The following is a 13,248-nucleotide window of genomic DNA, read 5'->3' as shown; positions in this document are numbered from 1 at the left end:
ATTGAAACAAAAAAGAAAGTAAATTTGGAAAAAAAAGAAAAACAAATGACAAAAAAAGGGGAAAAATTAGGAAAAAATGAAAAAAAAAATACACTGTATATTACTATTGTAATCAGCAGTGTAATTAGATGCAGGGAACACTCCCCTTTAGTTATATATAAATATATATACAAAGAAAAGTTAAAAGAATAGGAAAACATTTTAGCTTTTCGCTTTTCTCTTGGAACTTTGTAGATTGTTATAATATTTTTTATTTTTTTTAATATTTTTTTATAATTTTTATAATTTTAATTTTTAATATTGAGATAAATAAGAGTTTAACTTTGTAATTTGTTTATTTTATTTTATTTTTCTATAAGGTTAATATGATTTACAAGTTTGTTGAGGTAATTCAAGTTGCTGTAGTTTATGGATGTAGTATGTTTTTTTAATTGAACTTGATTTTTTTATAGTTTTTTTTTTATATTGTTAAACAATAGTTTTAGATAAAAATTATGTTATTAAATTTTACAAAAGTAACAAAAATTAAAGAATGTGGAGGAAACCAATGTTCACCCAATACCCATTACAATATAAATTACAATAATAATCTACGGTGTTTTATTATGTTTTCTGTTTTTTTTTGTTACAATATAAATTACAATAATAATCTACGTTGTTTTATTATGTTTTCTATTTTTTTTTTAATTTTTATTATGAATTTTTTAAATCTATTTCTATCGATTTCATTAATTACAATTAAGATTGTTGAGAATGTAGCTTTATAATCTGCTTCCTTTTATTTTTTCTTTATACAAGGTTAGCATCGTTTATGGGTTTGTCAAGGCAAACCAGGTTGTCATGATTTATGAGTTTAGTGGGGTTTTTTTTAATTGAACTTGACTTTTTTATATAGTCTATTTTTTTCACATATAGTTAAAAAAAATATAGTTTTAAAGAAAATTCATGTTATTAAACTTTATAAAGTAACAAAAATTAAATAATGTGAGAAATCATTATTCACCCACACATATTACACTATAAATTACAATAGCAATTCATAGTGTTTTACTTTCTTTTTATTTCTTTATGCTTTTGAATTTTTTTATGATTTTTTTTGAATTTTTTTTTTCAATTTCATCTTTTAATATTGGAATAGTTGATAATTAAGTTTCATAATTTATTTCTTTTTATTTTACCTTTCTTAGCATGGTTTACAAGTTTGCTATAGTAACTCGAGTTGTCTTGATTTACGAGTATGATGGGGTGTCTTTTTAATTAAACTTAACTTTTTTATTGTTTATTTTTTTTCATATAGCTAAAAAAATAGTTTAAAAAAAAATATGTTATTAAACTTTATAAAGTCCATGAACCTATTCACATGTTTGGCTGGTTAACTTGGTTCTAGGGTCTGACAAGTTTAATTTTTTCTAAAAAAAATCATTAAATATTGAGTTAATTAAAAATTCAGTTTCATAATTAGTTTTGTTTTACCTTCTATGAGGTTATCATGATTTAAAAAAAATCTTGATATTAAATTGGTGTTTGATTTTGCAATTATCTATTTTTTATCATATATTTAAATAAAAAATAGATTAAAAAACAAATTATAATATTAGTGGAGTCTATAACTCAGTTCACAGATTTGATATACTAACTCGGCTTACCTGATTCATAGATTTTATGAGTTTACCCACTAATAGGATATGTTTTTTTATGGTTTTGGCCTTTTAATTGTTTTTTTAAAAAATTTATTTCATCATTTACTAGTGGATTGATTAGAAAATGGACTGCATTATTGATTTTTGTTTCTTTTATAGGGATAATTATCTCTAATAAGTGTTTAATCTATTATTATCTCAATATTTAAAAAACATATATCATTTTGAAGTTTTTTTAAAAGCTAAGTAATGTTTTTATTGATCATCAACGTTGCATATGAACTTATGAAATTGATCGATTTAAGTTGAGTTAGTTTTTACACGGTTTAATTAAAAACTTGAGTTAGATAAATAGTTGAGTCAAGATGTTTTAAAATTAACTCATTTGATCAGGTTTAATAAAACTATTAAAAAATTCTTCAAGTTCTTAATATTGTTTTTACATTTAAAAAAATTGATCAAACCCATAGCAAAGCGCGGGGCAATTTTTCAATTTTGTATATTTTAACCCTCTATAACTAGTTTTTAGCAATTTTTTATAAGTTTTAATATGTTCTTCTTAAATAATAGATTTCTTTTTTGTTTTTCATCTATCATTTAAATAATTAAATAATTAAATAATCTAACTAGAAATTAGAAGAGCTCCCCCTTTAAGAGTTTACATGTTTATTTTTTCATCAGTGACATCATTTGTCACATCAGCATTAAAATAATTAACTTTATAAGTTTATAATTATCTATTTTTGTTATCATATATTTAAATAAAAAAATAGATTAAAAAACAAATTATAATATTAGTGGAGTCAATAACTTAGTTCACAGGTTTAATATACTAACTCAACTTACCTGATTCATAAATTTTATGAGTTTATCCACTAATAGGATATGTTTTTGGTCTTTTATTGTTTTTATTTTTTTATTTCATCATTTAATATTAGATTAATTAGAAAATAAACTCCATTATTGATTTTTGTTTGTTTTATAGGGATAATTATCTCTAATAAGTGTCTAATCTATTATTATCTCAATATTTAAAAAACATATATCATTTTGAAGTTTTTTTAAAAGCTAAGTAATGTTTTTATTGATTATCAGGGTTGCATTTAAACCTATAAAATTGATCGATTTAAATTGAGTTAACTCTCATATAGTTTAACTAAAAACTCGAGTTAGATAAAGAGTTGAGTCGAGAGGTTTTAAAATTAACTCGTTTGGTTAGGTTTAATAAAACTATTAAAAAATTCTTCATGTTTTTAATATTTTTTTTACATTTAAAAAAATTGATCAAACCTATGGCAAAGCGCGGGGCAATTTTCCAATTTTGTATATTCTGACCCTCCATAACCAGTTTCTAGCAATTTCTTATACGTTCTAATACGCTCTTCTCAATTAATAAATTTCTTTTTTGTTTTTCATCCATCATTCTTTTGATTTTTTTGATTTTGTCTTTTTTTTTGTATTTTTTGTTTATATGGGGCCCAAAATAAGTAGCAACAATGAGTTAAATATTTTGAAAGCATGTTAATCAATTTGATGTTTTTAGTGCAAATTCATGGTTCATACAAGTATGTTTAGGCATATATATATATATATATATATGTATATATGTATATATGTATGTATATATATGTATGTATGTATATATGTATGTATGTATATATTAAAAATATCAAGTTTTTAATCCAAATAGCATGAATATGCTTGTTGTTTAGCTTTAGTGGTTTTGAGTTTTGAAACTTCATTTCACTTGATTGATGATTTAATATTATTTGCTAGTTTTTTTTTTTAATTTAACTTTGCTTGGTATTGATAATGTGGTTTATGAGGATCAAAAGAAATGTGTTTAGAGGTTTATGAGGATCAATTTTGGTTCAATTCTTTGCACTAAATTATTCAGGTAATTTTATTAGTAAATAACATATAGAGTTTATTTCTATCAATAACAAGTTTCTGTGGGTTTTAATCTTAAGGTTTCAGTTTTGAACCGAAATTTATTTTGATAAAATCATGTTGATTATTTGATAATCGGAGTAAATGGATGCTAGATTAGGCTCTGCATGATTTCCAACATGTTTATGTCTTTATTATAATTGTATCCGGTCTGATTTGGGATTTATGTTGTTAGGTTTATTTAAGATATTCTTTATCTTCTTGAGTTGTTCTTGATTTTTCTTATGATCTGTTTTTAGTCAAAGATTTTTGTGTTTTTATATATTTTTTTTAAGTTTGATTTGTTTTAAGTTTTGGTTTAGTTTTAGGTGAAATCAATATATTTAGTTTAGTTTGTAGTCCGACCAAAGATTTTAGGTCAACCCGGTCGAGTTAAAATGGGGTCAAAGGGTAAGATCTTGTTTGGTTAGCAATGTTTTTGCAAAAAGAATTTTTGGTTTAAGAGTATATTTGGCGAACATCACCTAGGCCTATTTTGACAATTTTAGTTTTTTAAAAAATAGATTTTTGCCAAGCATAACCTTATATAAAAATAAATGATTTTTGCTTGTTGTTTATGGTCAATCCTTATAAAAATTACATTTTACTTATAAAAGTAAGGGGAAAATTTTTTTAGCATTTTTTATATGAATGTTTTGTGCTTTTTTCTTGGAATTTACAATAAGTTTGTAAAATTTCTTAAAGATGTGGCCAATATTTCAATAATCTTAAAAATTTTAATTCTTGAAAATTTATGTTCAATGTTTTCATATGAATATTGGACCTACTAGTAGGCTGATATTTAAGTACTAAGAGTTAACAAGAAAAATCTTAAAATTATTTTGGATATTCATCAATTTTAATTGAAAGTATTTTTCATCACAACATATGAGTTGTAGAAAACACTTTCATCTTCTAGGATAGATGAACTCTGTTAGAGCATTTATATGGATTCTTCTTATAAAAATGCCAAATTTATTTATAAGTATAAATATTCTTTTTGGTCCATAGACGAATCATCGGTTAGGAACCTATCACACATTTAAATTATATCCAGATCACACAATGTAGAGTACCTCAAGTGAGATACGCTAAGAGTGCTAATACATTTTTTAGTCACAACTAGTCTCTTAGAATTTTAGGTAAGACCAGTCCACTTTGGTTTTCTAATGACCCTGAACTAAATAACTAGGTGACGAATCATTGATCTCGACGCCACAATGTCGCACGTATACATGTGATACTTTTTCATTTTTTTTGTTACTTTTCATTTTTATATTTTTTATTTGAAAAAAAATAATGATTTTAGGGAAAATCTAAAATTAAGTTATGACAAGTGATATAATTCATGAAGATATAATACTGATAATAGTGCCATCTTTAAAAAATAGATATAGAAAGCATAGGAAGTTGGTCATATTTTCTTATTAGAAAAGACGATGAAATTGGATAATGATCGTTTCTTTAAGGTAACAACAAGAGTGGTTGCTTTTAAAATCAAAATGAATTTTCAATAAATAGGATATACAAGTATACAATAGACTAGACTTGACCGACCACAATAGAGATTGAAGTTTATCATTGATAATCTTACAAGCAAGAAGTATATCGATCATACTTTTTAGACCCAGCCAAGTTTAAGGCCTGAGTTTTGGGTTTTGATCGGATGGCCCAGGTCAATTCTTTAAAAAAAAAATCAAAACGATATCGTTTTAGCAAAAAAATAAAAGTCAACGGGTTGCAACCGGATTTTTTACCTGATTTTGCCAAGTTAACCGGATTATTCTATCCCCTATTTTTTTCAATCCAATCTGATTCCAGCCCTAACTCTCAGGTCGACCCACTAGACCAGGTTTCAAAACTATAATATCAATTATATTGAAGCCAAATAATTGACACAAAAAAATCATGACAAACACCTTGTAAAATTTATAAGTGCCTCATTTATCATACAATTATACCTAAAAGAGAATGGGGATAAAGCTAAAAAGATCGAGCAATGAAATCCGAAGACCTTTATGCCTAGAATGCCCACTATTAATAAATGGTATGAAAATTATTCACAATAAAAGTTATTCAAACTTGGTGATAAGGATAATAAATTGGCAAGTGATTACTAACATCTCCTGGAGATCTTGTAGACCCAATAAAAATATAGCCATAGGATGATATAGAACTTTAACAAGGTATCAACAACGAGCTGAAAAAAAGAACATAAAAACTAACCATATAAGTAAGATAAATATTAAGTAAAAAAAAAAATATGACATAGTTGTCCACCATACTAGGCCAATATTTGAAGAACTAAAGTGAAGAAAATAAGCGGTACAAAAATAGTTTAAAATTGTGCCATCTAAGCAACATGATGAGAAAGCAACCTCATTTGTCAAAGAGAAATAAGAAAGAGACATTGCTACTAGAAGAATCTCACCCTAATTAGGTAAAAAACTCTTAACTCATTACAAGGATGGTGATAACTTAATAAAGCAACATATTTAAAGATAATAATACAATTCTATAAACAAAATAAAATCTCCTTTTAAATCTTAAATTAGCTTCAACTTATTAACAAATGATCTTGTGGACAAATAAGTATTTAGTTTGTGAGTATTTTATTTGATTTGTGAGGCTGTTAGACAGCATTTGATATATTAGTGCATATATTAGTATATAAAGAGCATTTCTCATTAATTACTTTTTATGCACAAATTTAATTGCAATTATCAGAATTTGTTTGCTGTAAAAACATTGATTCCCTGGGTTATTCTGGAAGTTTCAACAACCAATTCATAACTTTTTTTACGAATTATTAGGACACGACAGCAAAAATGCTTTTATCTCTCTCTCTTTTTTTTTTAATTTTTTTTTTTTAAGTCTTGAGAGAATTTCGTTTCTATGTATAAAGAGAATCTTGGTATGAGCTTTTGCAAGGTTATGACAATAAAGTGGAGATAAGACCATTTTTTAGTTAAAAACATAGTTGATTTCGAGAATTTAAACCTAGATTATTGGATTATCCAGTTTATATATATATAATTTTATTAATTTGATATATTAGTGCATATATTTAGATAATATTTGCTAGAAAATACAGTATAATAACATGTTATATTATATTATTAATAATTATATATTTTAAATCATATGAATTATTTTATAAGAATAGAATACCATATAAAAAGAAGATATTTTCAATATTCTGCAAAGAACAAAATATGTTTCATATAAATAAAAGTTCAACAATTTTTTTTTTTTAAAAAAGAGAAGCTCACGTCTCAAAATATATTATTTTTCAATTTATTTTATATGATTTGGCCAAACACCCAAAACTAGTTTCCAACTCATATTCCATAACACAACAGAAAGTATTTCGTCTTCTTGAAAATGAACTTTTTGAAAATCATTTTCCTAGAATTCACTACGAAATTTGCTTATTTTTGCCCATTACATCTTTAACCCTGTACCAAATCCAGCCTAAATTTCTTTGAAAAATACAATTCATACAAACAAACTAAAATTTTATATGAACTGACAAGTAAATTGGTGATCTCACATTATTTAAATGATTGCCTTCAGCATGAACAACACTGCTCGAAACCTATTCCAATCCCTCTCCAACATTAAAAATTAACCTCCAGTTTCCACCATTAGAGACTAAATTATAACTAGCTTACCACACATATTACTCCCGAAAATTAAACTCCATTGACAGATCCTAATCAATGGGACTTCAATTGGCCTCAAATCAATTCACATCAATGGAAATACCATAATCAAAACTACTTTTGGACAGATAATGAATCAGGTTTAAGAAGCTTCATGCCTATAATCACTGGCCAAAGATTTTCCATCCATGCTGCCTAGCACAAGAGTCCAATATCCACGCATATTAAGAGTCGAGAATAGGAGTTAGTAAAAAAAAAAACAAGAAGAAGAGGCACTGCAAGTTAAGCTACTTTCGAAACATGCAAGCTCAAATATGCAATTCCACTCACATACCTGTACAAATATGAGCTATTTTCCTCTCCCTTGGTGTGAAAACAGCAAGAACTGTTTGAATGAGCTTTTAGTTAACTAATTAGACCCGGCCGGGGAAAATTAAAAACCAAAAAAACAAAATAACAGAGATAAAATTACAAGTGAAAGAGCTATAAACCTTGGGAATCAGGGCATATGAAGAAACTTGAACATAAAAAATACCCAAAGAAGAGGAAGACATTAGTCACCCTCCTGGGTTAAATTGCTTACGGAAGAAGGGTATACAACAGATACAAGCCTATGGATAAGGTTAAAAAAGAAAAGAGAAGGAAGGTGATCTATTGCTTTTCCAAATCTGATTCCAACAAGAGTCTGCTTATGAATGGTGATATAGCTGCCAGTAATGCCTTGGGGCACTCCTCGTGTGGAAGATGGCCACATCCAGATATAGCAACCAGTCTCTGCATAGAAAATAACACTCAGCGAGAATCAACTAATTGAAAAAAATGCTAGTGTTCAGTGTCTTCGTAACTTTTCCCCCTTGAACTCCTTGTTCATAATAAATAACAGCAGAGCCAATATCCATTTTAAAATAGTATCCTAGCAACAAAGTAGTCTGTTTCAGTTTTTGCAATATGAAATGATGGCTGGTTACCATGCATATAAGTTTTTTTTTTACTTTTTCTTGGTGATTCACAGAGTGAGATTTGGATTTCTGGACCACCATTAGCATTTACTGCAGCAAATTTGAAAAATGGAAACTAATTTCTCATCCCTGGTTATTTATCTCAAGAATGAATAATGATAGCGATATTCCAATATGTCCAATCCAATATTCAAGTAAGAACAGAGACACTCACAGAATTTACAAGTTTTGAAGCCATGGCCTGAGATAATTTTAGTGGAACAAGTACATCTTCAGCACCGGCGATAACTAACACTGGCATGCCTGCTACTGCCTTCAACAAAGCTGCAGAATTTTGTGGTGAAAGGACTGTCTCACATGAAAGTTTACCTATCTCATGGACTGCTTCATCCCAACCTTCTACACATAGTTGTGCCTGATTCCACACCAAGTCAGCCAAGGTTAACATAATAGAATATCATAATTCCCGGATAACAAAACACTAGTATCTTTTCTTTCATGCACAAATACTCACTACAAACAAGTTTAATTATTTCACTTGAATACATAACTACAGACATAATGCGAGAGTGAAGAAAAACCAAATCAAGCATAATGAGCACTAGGAAACAAATTACAGAGGTTTGCCACTACATACATTCAAATCAATACAACAGAGGTTTAGTGCTAGTGGCAAATACAAGGGATTTTGGCAATATGACTGTGTAGGTCATACCTTCCCCTGGACATTGTACCCATGCCCTCAATAAGCAATCACACCCTCTAAAAAAGGTACTGTGTAGGTTGTTACTTTTTCTCTATTCGTTGTGTTCCATCTCACTGCTTGATGGAAAAGTAATCTTGGTCACACCAAATAAATCCTCCGCATGGAAGCAAAGGAAAGGAACATATTTCCAACCATGTATGGTGAATCTTCAATTCTCGCAAAAATAATCCAATAAAAAGGAAGGTTCCTTTCCCAGTAATTTAATTCCACTTCCTAATATTTTTTCCATACACAGCTTCACTGACAATCAAAAACCTAGAGACACCAAATAGGCATCAAACCCTAAAGGAGTTTTATCCTGACCAATAAGCAACAATGTCTGCCTTAAAAAATTAGATTAGATGAATATAATGATATGCTATGAAGATATATATCAGAGAGGATTTTCTATAAAAAAATTTGGCCCAGGCATGACCAATGACATGAGAGAATAGCCATGCTGGAAGGAGGCATGAACGCACCTTATAAAGACTCAAAATCTCTGTTGTTAGTTTTGTAGCATCATACCAAGCACGCCTGTTAACCACTTGAATAATTTCTGTTTGCAGTAGAGGACGAACCAAGTGTTTTTTTCCAAGAGAAGTGCGCATAAGTATCCTAGCAAAGGCAGGAACCACTTCTCTAGACAAGCTAACATTTAGCAATACCACCCCTTTAATTGTAACCTGAAAATGCACAAACATACACATAACAAGAAACATGGCAACCAACATGAGAATTTCAGACACTTAGAAAAATGTGCAAAAATAGAAAGTGCATTTTCACCATTGTCTAACAAATCAGATGAAATTCTAGAGTTTTAGTCTAACTTCAAAGAACTTGATATTAAAGAATCAAAACTAACAGCGAACTAGGCATCCAAGATACGCCATCATAACAGGAAGTGTGCATGTATACAACATCAAATGCATTTTATGCAATAGTTAAATCTTGGAAACCACAGGACAGTGCTTGCTAAAGTTATCCACAACTTTAACTAATCAAGAGTATGTGCTCTGGTACAAGAAAAGCTCCAAAGTCCTCTATCACAAAAAACTCCATGGTAGAGGAAGTGGTACCATCCTTCAAGCAACCACGCTAGTATCCAGATTAACCTCTTAACTCGTCATCATCTCAACCACAAAACCCAATGAATGACAGGAGTATGCATAACATTCCTCAAGTTACTTACTATTCAACTCTCTTCCAATATGGTTTAGTAAAGAGATATGCAGCATCACATTATTTAACTGTTGAAGAACTTACATTGAAAGAAGTCATTGATTCTTGGACTCTTTGAGTGGCTTTTAAAGCAAGCAAGCCTCCATCGTCATGACCAATAAGCACCACCGAAGAAAACCCCATCTCAGAACAGAAAGAAAGAAGCAAGTCAACCTGAAAACACCAGAGCAGACTTAATCAAGTCTCCAAACAGAGCAGGTGAAGATGAAAAGACAAGACTTGCCAAAGAAAGACAGATACAACACCATATAACATGTCAAATGTATGTGAAAATGCTTATTAGGAGCAAACTGCATATTTCAACTTGACAAAACAATGAATTGAAAGCTGTAAACAATGAAAGTATAAATAGCTAAATGGATAATTCTGCAACAGAGAAACATTTCAGTTGCATGCCTTCTTATTTTCTTAAGATTGCAAGAAAAGGTATCTAACAGTTCCCTCAATCCAAAATGTTTATAGAACTCTGACTTCATTCTCTGTCAACTAACATCTTGAAGTACCTGAGTTTCAAGCTTGTATGGATTGGGCAGTTCTTTATCCTCCCAATCCTTACGACGTAGACGAGAAGTTAACCCCCAACCAGGTCGATCGAAAGCAGCAACTGCACAGCCAACTTGCCGAGATAGCACTCCCATCACATGCCTCCATGAGAAAACTCCACCTCCAAACCCATGAACTAGAACAATACCTAACTGGCCATTTTCCTCCATATCTAGCTTGGGAATCTCAGAGTTCAATTCACACATTCCATCCTCCTGAACAGCGTCATCTAGGTTCAGAACAGGAATTTCTTCGGACAGAGCAGAAGTTGGAGAACCATCCAATAATGGAGCATACAATGAAGAGCTGTAAAATTGATTGCTATAACTCCTACATAGATGATGCTGAGTTTTTGCCACCGCACTAAATGGCTGCCTTTCAAGTCGTAACCTCCCCACCACTTGCTTAGGTGAGCTACCACACGAACTAGATTCAAGGACAGTAGTTGAGGATAAGTACCGAGGGGGTGCACCAGGAAAGCAGAGCTTGTAATGGACAGTAAGTCCAAGGCATGTAGTGAACAGGCTGTCAATGTCAGCAAGTAATCTGACTGGGAGTTCCCCTTCATCACGAGTTGTTCCAAAAGGCCTTCGCTTCATTTCACTGTCACTTCTTGGGGTTCTACCCGCTGTGGGAGTGGGAGATCTTGGAACCTTCTGATAACCCGAGAAAACACTTTTACATGAAAGCACCTGGTAATTCAATTTAAACAGAAAAACGAGCATTAAACTTCTAGTTCTTGTTGAAAATAACAAGAACATACTTATAGATATTATTGAAAATAGCAAGAACAAACATATGAAACTAACAATAACAAATTTGTTAACTGGAAACAGATAATCCAACAATGTTCACTATCCTTTGAGAATATAGAGGTTCATGAAATGCTTGACTCAAAACAACCCAAAAAAAGGATAAGATATTACAAAACAAATGAGAAAAGGAAAAGCATTGGCATGCAAACATACAGCTTCGGGGTCAACTCGGTAAAACATAAGTTTTCTCCTTGTTCTAGAGCTAGTTCTATAAGCAACCACAGAGTGTCCAAGCGCAAAGACAACAGACGAAAGAAACAAGACAGGCATCCCCCATGACTTCTTCAGATGAAGCTTCTGTCTTGAAATTGAGGAAATTGAAGCTTCAGCCTCAATTTGAGAATTGACAGTGAAAACACATGTCTTGATTGAAAGGAGCATAACTGAAACTACAGAACATAGTGTCACAGTTCCAAGGTAAGGCCCATGTGATAGTGCTGGTGCATCACACATTGAATAAACACCTGTAATCATCATCGACGCCATCATCAAATAACTCATAAATAAAACACAAATTTCATATAACTAATCAGTTAATAATTTTTTTTAAAGCACATAATTAAAATTTCAAGATAAATAAAATTTATGAAAAATACTTACAGATGATGAGGAAAGATCTGATAAGAGAAATGATAGGGATATCGGTGAAGGAGCTTTTAAAAGAGTATCTACGCAAATGGCTCTTGAATCCATAACATGTCAAGCACGTGAAACTCGACACCAAAAAGAAAGCAACCACCACGTCTCCAATAGCCACAAGCAGCGGAATCGATGATGCCAACAGCGACGCCACCATCGCCACCATAAAAATCACCGTCCTTACACACCTCCTCGCCTTCTCCACCACCACCCCCCAACATCCTCTCGCCGCCGGCGCCATAACCTTCCTCCTCTCTCCAAGAGCAACTAATAACCGTAATTAATCAATAAACTAGGTGATTCTCTATATTCGACGTAAAATATTGCACTTGAAACCATAACCGAGTCAAGGAAATGAGGATGATAACTCTGGTCAGCCGGCGGTTCAATGGCCATTCCTTGGACGATCCGTGTCGCCAGAGAATGGTGATTTCAAATGAAACGGCCAATAGAAACGCCCTTTAGTCAATAATTAGGGCTAGGGTTTCAAATGCATCGAGTGGGAGAGAGAGAGAGAGCGCAGTGCTTGTCCTCCTTCTTCGGTTTCAAATGTTGTGCTGTTTCTCTCTCTTTCTGGGATTTGGTTTTGAATTCTCTTTTTATCAGGATTTTTCTCTCTCCTTTTTTGTTTTTTTTTCAATAGCTGAATTAAATAATTAATTTTAAAAAAGTAGTAATAATTATTAGGAATATTAGCAAAAGGGTAAAAGAAAATTTTATCTATCTGACAGACACCCGACTCGATTCCAGTCTGGTGCATGTCTGGCACTGACCACTTTCCTTCCTGTGTTGTCTTGTGGGGACTCACCCACCCCTGGTTTTTTCTTTTTCTATTTCCCCTTCCTTTCATTTCTTTTATCTTTCGGTGCGAAAAACTCTCACCTTTTCCCCTTTTTTTTATTTTTTATTTTTTATTTTTTATGAGAGTACATGCAGACTTTCAAGTTTCTCAAACTTTCAAGTGTCATGAATGCATTCTGGATACATTGGTTTTTTAATTAAAAAATTGAAAGATGTTTATATTTAATAAATTATATTAATTGATTAATAAATAAAAATTAGAAACCTAAC

General features: G+C 30.8%; 1 protein-coding gene across 1 annotated transcript; it reads right to left on the bottom strand.

The window, feature by feature from the left end:
* Positions 1 to 7,510: 7,510 nt before the first annotated feature.
* On the bottom strand, positions 7,511 to 12,797 carry LOC105133371 (uncharacterized). Its single transcript, XM_011037331.1, has 7 exons — positions 12,139 to 12,797; positions 11,692 to 12,002; positions 10,684 to 11,415; positions 10,205 to 10,333; positions 9,421 to 9,624; positions 8,408 to 8,608; positions 7,511 to 8,008 (listed from the first exon to the last, which is right to left on the bottom strand). The coding sequence occupies exons 1-7, from the start codon at positions 12,416 to 12,418 to the stop codon at positions 7,886 to 7,888; spliced, it is 1,980 nt and encodes a 659-aa protein (XP_011035633.1). The 5' UTR covers positions 12,419 to 12,797; the 3' UTR covers positions 7,511 to 7,885.
* Between the last annotated feature and the right edge of the window lie 451 nt (positions 12,798 to 13,248).

The sequence above is a fragment of the Populus euphratica genome, unplaced genomic scaffold, assembly GCF_000495115.2.
Source record: "Populus euphratica unplaced genomic scaffold, PopEup_1.0 scaffold33.1, whole genome shotgun sequence".
Classification (NCBI taxonomy): Eukaryota; Viridiplantae; Streptophyta; class Magnoliopsida; order Malpighiales; family Salicaceae; genus Populus; species Populus euphratica.
This window is presented reverse-complemented; position numbering and strand designations above follow the sequence as displayed.

Excerpts from the sequence above, each read along its gene's own strand:
- LOC105133371 (XM_011037331.1), bottom strand. The coding sequence starts at position 12,418 with ATGGCGCCGGCGGCGAGAGGATGTTGGGGGGTGGTGGTGGAGAAGGCG. Across the intron at positions 11,416-11,691 it reads ACCGAGTTGACCCCGAAGCT|GTGCTTTCATGTAAAAGTGT; the intron begins GTATGTTTGCAT and ends TTGAATTACCAG. Across the intron at positions 10,334-10,683 it reads CATACAAGCTTGAAACTCAG|GTTGACTTGCTTCTTTCTTT; the intron begins GTACTTCAAGAT and ends TGGTGTTTTCAG.